Here is a 17,501-nt window from a genome sequence, read left to right as displayed (position 1 = left end):
ATTAAATAATTTAATCACATTGGTAAATCATTATATTTATAAACAATTGCATTGAGATATATAATCTTTTATTTTGATATCTATTTTTAAATGATTTAAGCCTCTTGACTCTATAAAAAGCTTTATTTCATAAGGGTCTTAAAATATTAAAAATTAAAGGTATATAACTTTAAGTATTAATTTTATTTTTTTTAAAAATCAAAATTAATTTAAGTACCCAAATAAAAATTGGTACGGCAAAAGTTGACTTTATTAGTTCAAAATTTAATTCCTTTGACGTGTTCTAAAAAAACGTCTTAAACATTCAAAATAATAAAAAATGAGATTTTAATTCCCCACGTGGTGAAAACTAATGGCATCCTCTTAAAAATAAAAACTAGATAAAACAGCTTACAAATAACTCAATTGGCGTAGCCTAGATCCCCACTATAAATAGTTAATTAGTTTTCTTCCAGTTAAGAGTAATAAAATAATGAAGTATAGTTGAAATTATATATTAAAATTATAGATATTTATTTTTGAATTTTTGTTTAATTATTTTGATTATAGTTAAAAAATAAATGACTGTTGTTCTCAAACATAAATAAAGCATAATTTTTAATATATTTATTTATTTATCATTTATTTGTATTTTGACATACCAACAAAAAATAATACATATATAATGTTACAGTTAAATTTAGCAAATTAATTTGTATTTTGACATGTCAGTTTTAAAAAAATACATATATATATATATAGATTTTTTTTACAGTTAAATTTAGAAAAAAAAGCACACATAATTTTGGCAGCTAAATTTAGGAAAAAAAGCGCACATATAATTTTGACAGCTAAATTTAGAAATTGCGGATGGATGGGAGGCTTATTTATATTTGTTGGATCAATTTGAAATTTCAAGTTGTTGTCGACAATCATTTTGTTGTTAGTTTTGGACTAAATTCCTGAGTTTGAATTTTATATATTTGTTAAGTTTGCAGGTTATTCATTTGAGTTGGAGGGATGAATGGAGGGAGGAGAAACCGATCAAGGAAAGGAGGTCCACGATGGACACGGTCATGTCCTCCAAAAACAACAGCTATGTGGATACCAGTTGTACCTTCGTGGGAGAAGGAGTTCTGCAAGCATTCTGTCAGTCTTCCATGGAAAGAATTTTGTGAGGTAAAGAAATACACAAATTTGTTTCCAGAAATAGAGAATTGGAATGATTCGGCAGCAGAAGAGGCTTTTCATCTTGCCAAGAGTAGGTATTTTGCACAGATTAATGGTACTCCTTGCGACATTCCAGAAGTTGATCCTAATGTATACATTGATGTAGTTGATTGGGACTCAGTTGATTTCGGAGATGTTGACCGGCTAGAGGGATATGGATCTGATTTAGAAAATGAAGAGAATTGTGACACTGGAATGGAAAATCTGCCAAATTTATATCAAGATATAACCACTTCTGAAAAGGAGAGGTATGAAGAGAATAAAAGTCAATGGAAGGAAAGGCCTTTTGGATATGGCCATATTTACATTCCTAAAATTGAGGAAACACGTACAGTGATGTGTAAGGTTGTTGATCTTTATACTGCTGAACCTCAATTACTTTATCACTGGAAAGTAGACTTGTGGTCAGAAAGTTTCAGAATGTCAATGTTGCATGCAGTCAAGAATGATTTTGGAGCTTCTGGTTGGGGTTCAGAGTTTGAGAATGAGAAGGAAATAATATGTCATTGAATTGTTATTGTTTATCTTTGTAATTGCTATCAAAAAGAAAAAAGATTCAAACCTATGATGTACTAGTTTGAACATTTCAATATACAATTATATTTAAAAATAATCAAATTATTGTAAAAGATAATTTTTTTTTCTAAATATTGTATTGTTTATACTTCTATCTGTAGTTTAACTTTAGATGTTCGAAGACCTCTATAAATAATAAACTGTTTTAGTCCCTGTGTTAAGCAGGGAACTAATGTTTTCACCTCCAGCATTAACATGCTTTGGTAACTGTGCAAATTGAAAAATTTAAAAATTTTGTTCTTATTAAATTATTTTAAAAATTATTAATTTTTTTATCAATCATTGACTGTCTCATTTTTTGCTGGGGTTTATTTATTTTATTTTTAAAAAATATTAAACTGTTTTTCAGTAATGGAGTGTGAGGACGTGCATTTCTATATTATACTAAGACCTTCTATGGGACCGCCACGTGTTTGTACCACTACTAGTTTTCAGCGGATCAATTAAGAATGTGTCCGGCCTTCCGCGATCCGTCAAATTGGAGATTTTTCCATCAGACTAGCGGACCTCCACAGGTATTTGCCTAAAGAGGATCGAATTTCTTGTCGAGATTTTGTATGAAACGGTATCGATGCACTCCAAGCTCCCTGGAATGAATCTGCTCCTTGCATGTCTGGAATTTTTTTTTCAGTGTATGAAACGCCCTCTAAGGGATCTTGGGCAAAGTGCACCATAAAAAGTATGATATCTTGTCAAGCTTTAATAATCATTTTTTATTTATTGTTAGTTGTGCCCAGTATTTATATTAATTGTTTGATATCAAAGTATTAGATTTTGAACTTTATAAATATCAAATTATTTTTTCTTAAGGGTGAAGGGCACTTTCATTGGAATTATGCGAGTTGTATCATATTATTTTTTAGTCTCGCGGAGACTAATGTTTTCAGTCTCCCCACTTTCTTAATTAATTTTGCTTTGAAAATCATGTCAATTATTAATTATATAATTTATGTTATAGTTTAGCACAATTTATTTTTTAATATTTTTTAATTTTTTTTAATCTTTTTTTTATTGGCAGGTATAATTTTCATGGAGTTTTTAGTTTTTTTCTTTAAAATTAAAATAGTTGAGGAATTAACGACGAGGGGAAAAAATAGTTCTAATGTTTTATGTAAAAAGAATTTTACCATATAAATTTTTTTTACCATACATCATGCACCAATAGTTGCACTTTCTAAAACAATGCTTAAATTTAGATTTTACATGAAGGAGTCCCACCATAATTTAAAATACCCTCAATGTCCATGCTTGAACCCCTTTAATATTGTTTATTTAAATCATTCTTTAAAATACACTTGCCAATATGAAATAAATTTGAAAATAATAAAAAATATTTATTTTCATTATATTGTATTTATTTATTTCTTTCTTTTATAAAGTAATTTTTTAACATGATAATTATTAAAATAATTTTAAAGATAAATTTTATATTTATATAAAATAATTTAGTTTAAAAAATTAGATAATTGAAATAAAAATATTAAATAATTTTATTTTGTTTTCACTATCATTGATATTAAAATTTATTTTTCTATTATCTTTTTCCAAATTTAAAATTTCATATTAATTTAAGTAGCATTAAAAATTCATATTATTATTATATTTTCTTTAAAAATTATTATATTTTTAAAAAATTCTATAAAATATTGATTATAAAAATTAAAAAAACTTTAACAATATTTGAAATTATCTATGATATCAAAAGATAATAAAAAAATTACATAAACAAATTTAATTTTTTTAAACCTTCATAATATGTTTCTTTGTATTATTAGCTTTTTTACTATGATTTTACTAAATTTTTAATATAAAAGTTCAAATTTAAAATGCAATAGTTTTAATACAGATTATTTTATTTTTAATCTTAATTATAGTTTTAATTTTTCAAATTTAATTAAATTAATAATTTAACTATATTTATGTTTAATTTTATGATAAAAAAATTAATTAAATATTAAATTTATCATTGAATTAATGTTTCTTTTTATTGGAATCATTAAATTCACATTATTCTTGTTTGTAATATCAATACTTTATATTCTTATTCTTAATCTAAATCTGATGCAATTTAAAAAATAGTTTTGTTAACCATTATAATATAATAAAATAAAATAATATGACATTGAGATGCTCCATTTAAAAAGAATCAAATCTTGATATAATAAGATCATATAGTTAAATGTTATATATTTAATTTTTATATAAAATTATTATTCAATTAAATTTATTTAATTTTAAAAATATATAATGTAATTTATACTTATTATTATATGCAATATTTTAATATTATAAATTATTATATATTATATTATATACCATTTCTTATATATTTATCTCTTTCCCTTCTATCTCTTCCACCTTATATACATGTCTTTTCATCTTCCCAACTCCCTATCTTTACCTCTCCCTCTACCTCTCTATATCTTTGTCTATTTTTCTCCCTTTTTGTCTCGCTCTCTCTTCCTCATGTTCCCTCTATCTCTAGACATGTGTCTATCTATTCATTTACGTCTCTCCTCCTTTTTCCCTCTTTGTCCCTCTTACTATTCTTAGGCCTCAATATTTATATCACATTGTATCTTTATCTCTATCTCTCCATACTTCTCCCAACTCTCCCTTTATCTCAATCTTGTTACCTTGTCCTCTCTCTCCACCCTTATATCTCTCCGTCACTCTATTTCTATCTATATATTACTTCTTATCTCTATATTTATTTTTCTCTATCCCTAGATCTCTACCTTTCTACCTCTACATATTTATCTTTCTCATTTCTATGTATCCCCATCTCATCTCTTTAATCTCTCTCCCTCTCTCCTCCTCTCATTCTCTCCATATCCCTTTCATCCATTTCCATCTTTATCTATACCTTTTTTATCTCTATCTTCTTACCCGCTCTCTCCCACTCTTCCCTACTCCGCCTCTCCCTCTCTTTCTATTATGAACATAACATTAATTTAATTATCTTCTTGATTCATAGGTTTTATTTCACTCTTGATTGGATCTTTATAAATGGATTCTTAGTTGATTTGAAGATATCATTTCTTCATTAAGATCTTTATTGCACGAACAACATCACTTGCTAAACATGGCTAAACAATTGACCTCATTTAATACACAAGAGTATGCAACTAATAGATACCTCTTCAGTGTATCTTAAACATTTTTCAACACAAACATAGAACAAATGTCATTTTTTTGACAAAAGACAGGTACTCTAGCTGCATCACAGCTCTTGTTTTAATATGTATTTCTTTTTCTAAATATTGTATTGTTTATACTTCTATCTGTAGTTTGACTTTAGATATTCGAAGACCTCTATAAATAATAAACTTTTTTTTAATATGTATTTCTTTATCTACTGCTGTAACCCGTGGCTGAAAGTATTCTGCACAGTAGGGCAGTGATAAAATAAAAGCAATAGGAAAGGGTGTGCATGAGGAAAATAAAGCAGTTCCTTCCCCCGGGCACCCTGCAGATAAGTGTGCATTCATAGGAAGACCCTTTTGTCCTCCCACTTCGAGTCGAGCAGTCCATAAAATTTTAGGGCTTGATTGATTATTCTAGCGTATTCTATCCAGCTAATTAATTCCGCATTAATCTACCGCTACAATCGCGCTATAATAAGGAGGGAGGGGTTCTCCCAATTCTCCCTTTGTCAGGGACCTCTCTATATAACGTTCACATCGAGACAGAAGCAAGCGCTATTGCATCATTCCATCCATTCCGGGCTACCAATGGGGTCATATAGCTGCTCAGATAGTGCCACTAAAGCAAGTAAGATCATCTGGGTTTTTTTCGGAGGCCCTACTATTCTATGGGCTAAATATTTTAGTGAGCAATTCATGTGAATATTTTCATTTAGATTAAATCTGAAAAAAAAAAATTATCTTAAATTCTCTTGCTTTATAAAAGTGCTTTGTGAATGCAGATCTTTTTCGATGTTAATAGTGTTTAATTGTATATTATGTGTTTGAATAAATAAGATGTGGACCTGGACATTCGAGCTTTTTATCTAGTTTTATTGCAGATTTTAGTATTTAATTGTTCACACTAAGCTCTGATCTAAAGTAGAACATATGCATTAGAATGAATTTTTAAATCAATATTTGTTCATGCTTTCTCCTCCACTTGATTTGATTTGTTAAGTTCCCTTGTTTAATAGTGTTTTGTTCCAAAGTTTATCTATATTGAACATCAATGTGAGTATTAAGTATATTGAACATTGAATACTTGAATTATAATTGTAATACGAAGACTCTGGCAACTACAAACGGTAATTCTCATCTCTTCGATATGCACCTACCCTTCATTGAACAATTATCGTAACAATGTAAATCTCTTTGACATAAATTGAAGTATAGATTAAAAGATATAATTTATTAAGTTGATAAATTAAAATATAATTTGAAAAAATCAAAAGATTTCAGTTTAATATGGAAAATAGTTATAGAGATTAATGTTGGTATTACATAGAATCTAGTTATTTGAAGTTTATCAAATATTTTAAATTGTGAACAATTTTATAAATTTCTATCAATTAATATTTTAATTTTTAATGTAGCAAAGTTTTATATTAAGTTCAAAAATTTGGTTGTTCTAAAATCCATTTCAATTTATTTTTTATTTTATATTAATAAAAAAATTAATAGTTTTAGTCATCTCATTTTTTATTTTTTTATAATTTTATTATAAATTAACTATAAATATTTATTCAATTATATTATAAATTTAATATTAATTAATGATATTTTTAAATATTTTAATTAAATGATTTTAAGTAAACTTAATGATATATTTTAAATTTATTTCTTGAAAATAATTTTATATATAACTAATAGGACAATTAAGAATATTTTCATAAATTAATATAATTAATTTAAAACATTTAAATTGATTTCAATAATTATAAAATAAATTTTAGCCAAATAAAATAACTTTATATTGAACAATAAATAATAATATAATTAATATATTATTATTAAATTATAATAGAAATAAAAATAAATATTGTTATAGTACTTATATTATACACCTAATTATAATGATGAATATGAAAATACTTTCTTGTTTGATGTATTGGCATATTTTGACATTGATTTTGATACTATAGCTACTTATGTTTGTTTGCAAATATACAAGTTTGCATAAGAATAACTTAACAATGAGATTAATAAGATAAGTGTAAGTATATTTTTTATTAAACTTACTCAACTAATCAATCCTCTTTTGACATTGACTTTGATACTAAAGCTAGTTATGTTTGTTTACAAAAACACAAGTTTGCATGAGAATAACTTAACAATAAGATTAATAAGATAAGTGTTAGTATATTTTTTATAAAACTTAAAGTCAACTAATTAATCCTCTTTTGGCATTGATTTTGATACTGAAGCTATTTATGTTTGTTTGCATAAGAATAAGTTTGCATGTGAATAACATATATTATCTTGTTCTTAACAATAAGATTACTAGACAAGTGTTAGTGTATTTGTTATAAAATTTAAAATCAATTAATTAATCAATGATTTATTCTAACCATCAAAATTCACGTGAATCAAACTTAAGGTCAATATAAACCCCTAATAACTATAACTATAATATCCATTCATCTAATAATATTAGGATAGTTTTATATATAAGAATATTGATCTCAAATTATTACTAACCTACCTTTAAATGGACAACAAATACTTGTAAGTATACCTAGTACTTATTATTATAGTATTTAAATTATTAATAATACTTATAAGTATACCTAGTATTATTATAGTATTTATATTATAAATTTTAATCTATGTTATATTATTATAATAATTGTCGATATTCGTATTTTATGGTGGTTAAGTTGTACAGTTGTTGTTATTGGTATCAAGATTCAAACCCCACTAGAATGCTATTGTTGAATGTTTATATGGGGATGAGGTCCCCTATTTGTAACCTCGCTAATTCATAGCTACCAAAAACGTTTGCCTCTCTTTTGAAAAAAATAATATAATAATAAGTATAGTTTAAATATTTTAATCATACTTATAATATAAAATTAAAAATTAATAGTAATTAATTTTTAAACTATATCAATAAAAAATATATCTAATTTTTTATTAAATATAAATATTATGTTTATTATTAAATATTAATATTTTGACAAGTAAATAAATGTCATTTAAAGTGTAAGGTAACAATTTTTTTTAAGATATTGAATACCATTACATCACATCCATGTAGAATGTCTTTTATCTTTGATGAAAACACTATTAAGGAAAATGTAAACTTTTTTTTTTTGATTGGTAAGGGGTCGAAATCATAAACGCTTTTGACTAGAGCTATTAACTAGTGAGGCCACATTTTTTAGGGACTCTTTTAGGGACCTCATCCTCGGAGTTGTTTTGGCATTAACACCTTTACTCAAACACTGGCCTATAGGGATTCAAATTGTGGTTGTTGTATCAACACCACTTGCAACTAATTGTTGCACTGCAGGGTCATCTTATGAAAGTTTTTTACTTTTATAAAAAAATACTAAATAATTTAATCACATTTATATCAATAAATTTATTGTTTTTATTAACAATTACATTGTGTGTGTGTGTGTGTATTCACATTATTTATTTTAAATATCTATTTTTTTGATAATTTAATCTTTTTTAAAATAATGAAAATACAAATGAAGAAATATACTCTATAAAAAAGAAAAGCTTTATTTCATAAAGGTCTTAAAATATTAAAAAATAATGAAATTGTTTTAGGTATGGTAGAAGTTAAATTTGTTAGTTCTAAATTTGATTCCATGGACATGTTGATTCCTCCATGACCTAGAGTTTATAAATGGTAGCACAAAAAACCCACGAACAACTAAGTGGCATAACCATAAAAATTCCTGTAGGTGAGCTCTCTCAAAAAATCCACTGTAGAACTATTCAATCATTTCCAATGAGGAGTTCCCCACTAGAAATAGACTAATAGTCAATTAGTTAATCAATTTTATTGTGTTGAGATTAATAAAATATAGTTGAAACTATATATATTTTTTATCAGTAAAGTTATGATTATTTAAATTAAAATATCACAATTTAAACATGGCCCAAACTAGGTGGGCTACAACCAAGGAGCCACCTCCCCAAGAGAATATAACACTAGATTGAAAGACCCATTAACAGGTCAACAAATCACTATTTCAATTTAACTCCGCTCTTATCATGAGATCAAAGTAACATATAAAAATTTCTTCCATCCTTTTGCCCCTCTTACTTGTCACCACTTTCCAACCATTCTCCTTGTCTTCTATGCTTTGTAATTCCTCCTTATTTCCATACTACCACTAGCTTCAAAACATAAGTCAAACCAAAACTACAGGGGAAGATTAGGAAGCCTTACCCACGATGGAATCTTGTCGAAGGATTCAGTGGTAGGATTGAAGGTAGGATACCAAGACTTCAACAATAGCATATATGCTTGTCTTCCCAACTCTAATGGTTCTCGGAAAAGATTCTCTTCTTGTCTTGATCATTGTCAAAAATCACCACAAAGAACCCTCTAGCCGTAGGGTAAATCTCACAATCCTCCTCCATGATGGGGCTCCAAAACTTATCCATGTCCACTTATACAGTTCACCCAGGCTAGGCCAAAAACCCCTAAATCTCCCTATCAGATCATTCTAAAAAAAAAACCTTCTTTGATACAGGAGCATCTGGAGCCTCATAAGCATACATTATACATCATTTTATGGTTTTTAGTGTGTTTAGGGTTTTTTGGGTCTAATAAGGTTTAATAAGACTATTTGGGATCATTTTGATCCATTTTGGAAGTTTAAGGTCAAGTTGTCAAATATTGTCAAAATTACACAAAAGTTATCAATGTTGCATAAAACGTTGTCAAGCAACTTTGTCATAATGATCCAATTGGTTGTATTTGTTAAAAACATGTTTAGTTGGTGGTTTAAAGTATTTGGATGGATGAAAATGTATAAATATGTAATGCAAACTTGAATTTGGAGGCTCGAGAATGTGAAGAAGAAGAAAGCCATTATTTTTGTGCATTAATTTTGAGTTTTTCTCATGTTAGAGACTTCTCTTTGAGTTTGTATGGATTGTACTTTGCATTTAATAATCTGAATTTGGTTGGAGAATTTAGTGGTGTGAATCTAATTTTTTTTGCAATTGGTTTGATTGATTTTCATTGGGTTTTGTGAAATTTATAGAATTTCTTTAGTAAACTAGTAAAAACCCTGCCTAGGTTAACTAGTGAGCAAAATAAATATGTAATTTGGCCCTCCACTGGTGAAAATCCCCAAAAATGGGTGGATATGCCTATAAGGATGTAATGTACCATATCTCAAATGTGCAAGTTCCAAAGTTGAAGTTGGCATGTGTTATATTCTGACAGAGGGTTTGATATCAATTTGTATTAGACTGTCAAGTGCAAAAGAGAAGAGGTTTGGTGTCAGCAATCAAGGGATTGGTGTTGCTTGTCATAAGTTGGTGAAGGAATAGGTTTGGAGATTTCTTAAAAACCTAAATCAACTTGTCTCAGACCCCAACACAATAGCAAACCCAAAGGAACAGTAAATGACTTGTTAGGGCAGCAAATGGAAGATTGAACAAACTAAATTTAAAAGCTGGTTGGGTACACATAGTATATGTTTGGAAAGGGTATTAGAAGTTCTTATATACCTTGTTCAAGAGTCAAAGAACCAAACTTGCATCGTGTGTCTTTGTACTCCTCCATAGTGAAATCCTGATATGCTTGCCATGAGTGGAGGGTTGCTTTCATGTAATAAGTTGTACTTGGGAATATGAAGTGGATGTGTTCTAGGAGTCAAGAAGCCTATGAGACGTTATCAAGACTATTGACAGTTCCCCAAGAAAGTGTGTGTCTTTGAAATGTTTGAGTGGTCCCATAGAGGGTGGTCTAAAACTAATGCAAACCTAGTTTCACCTTGTGAGTGGATGGTTAAAGGAAGAGCCTAAACCTGAAGTCTCCGTCCTTCCTTTGCATCATTCTCATTTTCCGCCACCTCATTTCCAATCTCCCCGTCCAAAATGTATCGTTGGTCACGCTACTAAAGACTATATACTGTCATTACCGTCACCTACACCCAAATCTTTCTTCTCATTAATAACGCTAAACTCATGTCGAGACAATCCTTTCATCTGAGAATTTGGACTGCACACCTTACTCCAATCCAAACAGGGTTTCGTTGCCCATTTGGAGTAGCCCTCATTTGGAGTAAGTGAAATGTGTCTACCCTTCTCCCTACCAACGCATGGGGTTGAATAAACACCTCAATTTCTTCTTGATCCCCTATTGCAGATCATCGCTCGGCTGCCTCTCCATACCCCGTATATGCCATTGCCTTTTTCCTTCCATTGTTGGGTGAAAAAACCCATAGACACCCTTTTACTAGATCATCACCTCTAAGGATCACCGACAGAAGGCCCATAAACCTAGGAGAAAACCCTAGCTTCTGAAGAGTACCAAAGCGGCTGCAACATTTCTTCTAAGTAGAATAGTTGAAATTATATATTAAAATTATAGACATTTATTCTTAAAATTTTAAAATTATTTAGATCATTTTGATTATAGTTAAAAAATTAACATCTAATATTAACATTATTTTCAAATATAAATAAATCTTAATTTCATACATGACTTATTTATCATTAAATAAAAATATTTTTTTTAAATAAATTAAAATAATGTTATCCTTACATTAAAAACTTAAATCACAAGCAACAATTATTTTCTAAATAATTGGTATCACATGAGAAACTTAGATTATAAGTTAGAATTGTTTTACAAGCAATCATTATCCCTCTTGCAGTCTAGTACAAATGGATTTGACTCCTGATCTTTTAACGGATTTGTCTCTAAAATTTGCAAATGGATGTCGGTTGCAATCTGTGGACAATTTTACATCTCATGTTTTTATTATCAAAAACAATTTTACATCTCATTTTATGTAAAAAATGATAAATAATTATCTTTTTTTTCATAATTTTCTTTATTCTAGATTTGTATTACAAAATAAAACTATAATAGAAGATTTATCACCAATACAAACAAAAAGACCTAAATTATTATATCTATATGGGAGACCTACATAAATAACAGTTGGTTTTAAACCCTACATTAGTAAGATATCAAGATTCAACTTATGAATTTTGACATGCATGTATTGATACAAGAATTCTCAAGATGTTATTCCTTTCTCACTTTTCAAGTTTACTCTTGACTTGACATAAAGCAATACGAAATAATTTTTATGTGGCATATTTATCAAGTGTTTATCTTCCTCCCAAATTTAGTTCGTTAATGTACATTTTTAATAGTTAAGTTTAGCAAGACAAGCCAACAAGAAAACAAATAGTTTTGATAGCCAAATTTAGCAAATGAATGTTATTTTCATAGCCCAACAAAAAAAAGTACATATATATAGTTTTGACATGACAACTAAATTTAGCAAATTATCGATGGTAGTCTCATTTATGTTTCTTGGAGCAATTTGAAACTTCAAATTGTCGTGAAGGCACTTTGCAATGAGTTTTGAATGACTTTTTGTTCAAAATTACTAGACAATTCAAACTAAATTCTTGAGTTTGGATTATATATTTCTTAATTTTTTAGGTTATTTATTTTAGTTGGAGAGATGTGTGGATGAAGGATAAATCAATTAGGGAATGGTAGTCCACGATAGATAAAGTTGTATCTTCCTAACAAGGAGGGTTTATTTCATTCCCAGAAAATGATAGCTATCTAGATACCAACTTTACCTTATGGACATGAGAAAAATGTAGAAGGGATAGTTGCACACAAATAATCATGAAATGTACCAAGAAACAACATAAAACATGCAAATAACCTTATACCTTCTTCTCCTCTCTCGGATTGAGTCTTTGGTGAAGTGAAGAATGTGCCCCTTCCTCACTTGATTGGATTTGCTCCTTGATAGGATGAGGATTTCTCTCCACTACACAACAACAAAAGATTTGGATGAATGGCTAAGTGTGGAGTGGTTTGGGCATAATAAGGGTGCTATGGATGATTTCTAGAGCTAAAATGGACATCATAAGTTTGCGCAAAGATGGATATGAAAATGAGGAGAGGAGACTCCAATTTATATATTAGAGGAGGTCCAAATTAAGGGCCAATATTGATTTGAAATGGAGAGTGGAGATTGAAAGAAGGTGGGAGAGGATTGAGAGGACAAGGTGTGGGGTTCAAGAAAAAAGAAATATGAAATTTCTTGGAGAAAGGGGAGAGGAATTAAAAATTCCAAAATAAGGGATGTGTGGAAAGAATAAATGGAGAAAGGAATTAAAAATTACTTGGCAAGAGAGGGCATGGGGATGTGTAAGGATTTGAAATCCTTTGACATGACCAAAGTTGGTGCATTTAAGGTTTGGAGGATGGAGGGGGACAAACCATTTATGGAAAATGGTTGACTTATTCCTAATCTTGGTGATTATGCATGTGCAAGTGATTAAGAGGAGTGATTAGGTGGGTTGATGAGATATTAGAGTGAGAGTGGGAAAGTTAGGAGGATATGACATGAGGAGAGAGAATGAGTGGGGGAATATAAAATTGAGGGATAATGATAAGCATGATTATAGAAGAATTAATTAGGCTAAATGAGGATTAGAGAAAGTGGTTTGTAGGAATCACCCTGGTTAAGTTAATTAATTGGAATTAATTAAATAAGTTGAAATTAGAAGAAATAATGATTTGGGTAACTTTAGAAGAATGGGGAAATAATTAATTGAAATTGACAAATTAATTATTGGACTACAGTGATAAAATTAATTAAATTTGATTTAATTAATTTTAATAGAAATGGGATAGACATAATTAAATAAATTAATTATGTAGAAAGGCTTAAATTAATTAAATATTTAATTTAATTAATTTTAGATGTCTACACCTTCATGTGAGAAGGATTTTCGTAAGCAATTTGTTAATCTTCCATGGAAAAAAATTCGTGAGGTAAAGAAATACACAAGTTTCTTTCCAGAAATAGAGAAGTGGGATGATTCAGTAATAAAAGAGGCTTTTCAACTTGCCAAGAGGAGGCATTTTGCAAAGATCAATGACACTTTTTGTGACATACCAGAAGTTGATCCCAATGCATACATTGGTGTAGTTGATTGGAACTCAGTTGACTCGGGAGATGTTACTGCCCAGAGGGATATGGATCTGATTTAGAAAATAAAGAGAATTGTGATAATGGAAGCCACATGATGGAAAATCTGCCAAAAGTTATTACAACTTCTGCAAAGGAGAGGTATGAAGAGAATAAAAATCAATGGAAGGAAATGCCTTTCAGACATGTGCATATCTACTTTCTTGACATTCTTGAAACATGCACAGTTATTTGTAAGGTTGTTGATCTTTATATTATTGAACCTTAATTACTTTATCACTAGAGACTAGACGTGTGGTCATAAAGTTTCAGAATGTCAATGTTTCTTGCAACCAAGAATGATTTTGGAGTTTATGGTTGGGGTTTAGTGTTTGAGAATGAGAATAAAGTAATTGTCATTTAATTGTTCTTATTTTTCTTTGTAATAGCAATAAAAGGGGGAAAAAATTCAAACCTATGATCTATTAGTTTTAATGTCTCAATATACAATTACATCAATTATGTCTAAAAATAGTTGTTAAGAAAAGTTACCTATTATGGGCCAACAAATGGCCTTATTTGAAACCCTTGGTTACTTTTTCCCTTCTAAAATGATTTTCCTAAATTGTTTGTTCTTTTTTGATGTTGTAAATAATTATTGTGGTAAAAATTATAAAAAGTCCACATCTATCATTTTTTAAGTGTTATTATTTCAATATTTATTTTGTTTTAGAGGCTCCAATATTTTGAATACCCCTCTTTTCCCTTTGGATAAATTAGGAGGGTTGGTGAATTATCTTGACAGCATCTCGGATTTCATTGATTTCATCATTAAAATGGGTCTTCTTGATATTGAATTATGAGGCCAAGTTTTCGCTTGGTCCAACCATAGGAAAGGGGAGAATCTCATCCAAGTTAAGTTGGATGGGTTTTTGGCCTCCTCAAATCGAGATTTAAGCTAAAAATCCACTCTTAGGGTCCTCCTAGAATGGTTTCTAATCACAACCCTCTTCTTTTGGATTGGGCGTACAAACCAGCAAGGGGACCCATCCCCTTTTGTTATGAAATTATGTGGTCTTCACACTTCAACTTCAAAAATTATATTCAAAGTTGTGGAATACCCCTAACTAGGGTACTGCTATGTATAGGGTGGCCTAGAGACTAAATATCATAAAGAAAAAAGTCACAGGTTGGAACAAATTCACATTTGGAGTCATTTTTATAAAGAAAAATGAGATAGATACCAAATTAATAGTGATATAGACGCAAATTGCCAATGGTGACTAGTCTAAAACCTCACACAAAGAGGAGGAAACTCTACGAGGACAATGAAAAAAGAACTTGAAGAGGGAAGAAATTTATTGGAAACAAAAGTCCCAGGTACAATGGTTGAAAGAAGGTGACAAGAATTATGCCTTCTTCCATAGATTGGCTCTAAAACACAAAAAGATGAACACTATCCAGTCCCTGGTGGATGAGTTGAATAATACTATTAAGGATGACCTACATCTAGGGGATATGGCTTCTAAGTACTTTTATAATGCGTACAAAGATGGTGAAATTGATCAAGACCCTACTTTGGATGATCAGTTGCTAAAATTATTCTATATTCACCATTCTTTAATTTTCAAAACAGTTGTATCTCCTTTAAGACTTCCAAAACATGTTGTAAGTAAACCAATTTTTTTCCTAAGTTTTAATAAAAATAAATATTTTATCTATATTGTACACACTATCACACATATTTGTAAAATCCCTCAAGACATCTTTCATCAAACACATAAATATAGCCAATGCATTACATAAAATGAAAGGAAGAGATAATCATTCATATATCTCTTGCGTGGTTTAGAATTAATTTTCTATGTAACCACCTCATTAATTCATATCGGATAGTACCCTAATTTTATTTCTAATTCGATAAAATATTTCCAATTATATAATTGTTACAAGCCACCTGTTCATGAAAGAGGATAAAATTTATTTATGGTGATCTTGTAGGAGTTGGTAGCTAACCCCATAGCCCATAGAAATCACCTACAACCAAAATACTTAACACGTCTAAAGAGAAAAATCCATGATTAATGTTATGCAACCTTGAGAGAGATTGATCCAAAGAGTAATTCGATATTGAGATTAACTTGTAAATGAATGAAATAGATTACAAAGAATGCTTATAAAAGCATAACAATAAATACCTAGATGAAAACCCTAGATGAGGATCAAATTAGAGCACATGACAAGTGTCTTAATCATATCACTTGGGACAACTTAGCCTGTAACTAGCTTCATCTAATAGTAAAAAAAAACTCCTAAGTTTAGGTCAAGCATAATAAAGTAATAAGGGACCTCGTAATTAATGATTGATATATAGAAGGAGATGGAGGTGCAAAAGTATGTGCATGTTGTTGGCATTACAATAAGTTTGATGGTTGATGTTGCCATAAGGTTGTTGGAGATGAATGATATAATTGATAAAGGATGATTACTGTCTTAATATTATTATTTTGTCATTGATGTTAAACAATTGATTTTCTGATTCAGTATAATGTTGCCATATCTTAAAAAGTATGTTTTGATGAGTATAAAGATGTCAGTAAGTGACATAGAAAGAAAGTATAAAGATGTCAGTAAGTGACACAGAAAGAATGTGAAAATGAAGGGGAGTAATAAGTTATTCAATGGGCAGCTATTACCGAGTTTGATAGTGATGAGATTATGATGTTTTGATTGTTTTGATATCCTATATATATGTATTCAAAGACTAAACAAGAAGGGGAAAAGAGTTCATGTAAAAGAATAATTAAAGGCTTGATACTATTATATTTTACCAAGCAAAGAGCTAGTCAGTAAACTCCAAGGTTACCGATGTCGGTTAATGAATGAAAAAGTCACCGAGAAGAGAATGTCTACCGAGTAAATTTCAGTTTTAATCGAGTATCAACTGAGTAGTAACATAATGCATTAAATAAAGTGTATACATTATTTAATGAAGGATGCCAATGAGCTAGAGGTTTATTGAAGATAGGAATATCGTGCAAGAAGTTTGTTAAGGATCAACGGCAATTAAAATTCAAGAGTAAGATCTATAGCACAAATTGAACTGTCCTAACCGAGCACAAGTACCAAGAAAGGTATACAAGTTTCAAGGCAAGATAAAACATTTTTCAAATCAAAGGATACAATGAACCTAGTCAAGTTTGAAGATCTGATGGCTAAGATTAATCATGGGAAATGTGATTAAGGAGATTAAGCGGTTGGGAATTGCTTATAAATAAAGAGTAATGTTGTTGAACAAAGAGCAGGCAAACTGAAGCACAGTGATGCTATAAAAGTGATTACTGAGTACAAAAGATTGAAGATCTGATTGAAGAACAGATTGAGAAGCCCAGCAAGGAGAAAGATAAGTCTTATAACAAGATTATCTTAATCATATTGAGCACATAGAATCTGCTTTAACATTTTAGATGTGAAGTTGCAGATATATTTTATTACTGTTACTTATGTTTGTAAGTGAGAGGAAATCTCTTAACCGAGTGGACTTAACAATCTTATTTGTAAATCCTGTTGGAAGGTAACATTCTGAATGAGTGTTTGAAAT

The 17,501-nt window shown here is 29.4% G+C and overlaps 1 protein-coding gene across 1 annotated transcript; it reads left to right on the top strand.

The window, feature by feature from the left end:
- The first annotated feature begins 911 nt into the window (after positions 1 to 911).
- Positions 912 to 1,754, top strand: LOC131028593 (uncharacterized). Its single transcript, XM_057958905.2, has one exon. It carries the CDS (start codon positions 1,000 to 1,002, stop codon positions 1,717 to 1,719), a length of 720 nt encoding a protein of 239 aa, XP_057814888.1. The 5' UTR covers positions 912 to 999; the 3' UTR covers positions 1,720 to 1,754.
- The last annotated feature ends 15,747 nt before the right edge of the window (positions 1,755 to 17,501 follow it).

The sequence above is a fragment of the Cryptomeria japonica genome, chromosome 8 (assembly GCF_030272615.1).
Source record: "Cryptomeria japonica chromosome 8, Sugi_1.0, whole genome shotgun sequence".
In the NCBI taxonomy this organism is placed as follows: Eukaryota; Viridiplantae; Streptophyta; class Pinopsida; order Cupressales; family Cupressaceae; genus Cryptomeria; species Cryptomeria japonica.
Note: the sequence above shows the minus strand (reverse complement) of the source record. Positions and strands in the feature narration are given on the sequence as shown.

Coding starts and splice junctions, on each gene's coding strand:
- LOC131028593 (XM_057958905.2), top strand. CDS start 1,000: ATGAATGGAGGGAGGAGAAACCGATCAAGGAAAGGAGGTCCACGATGG.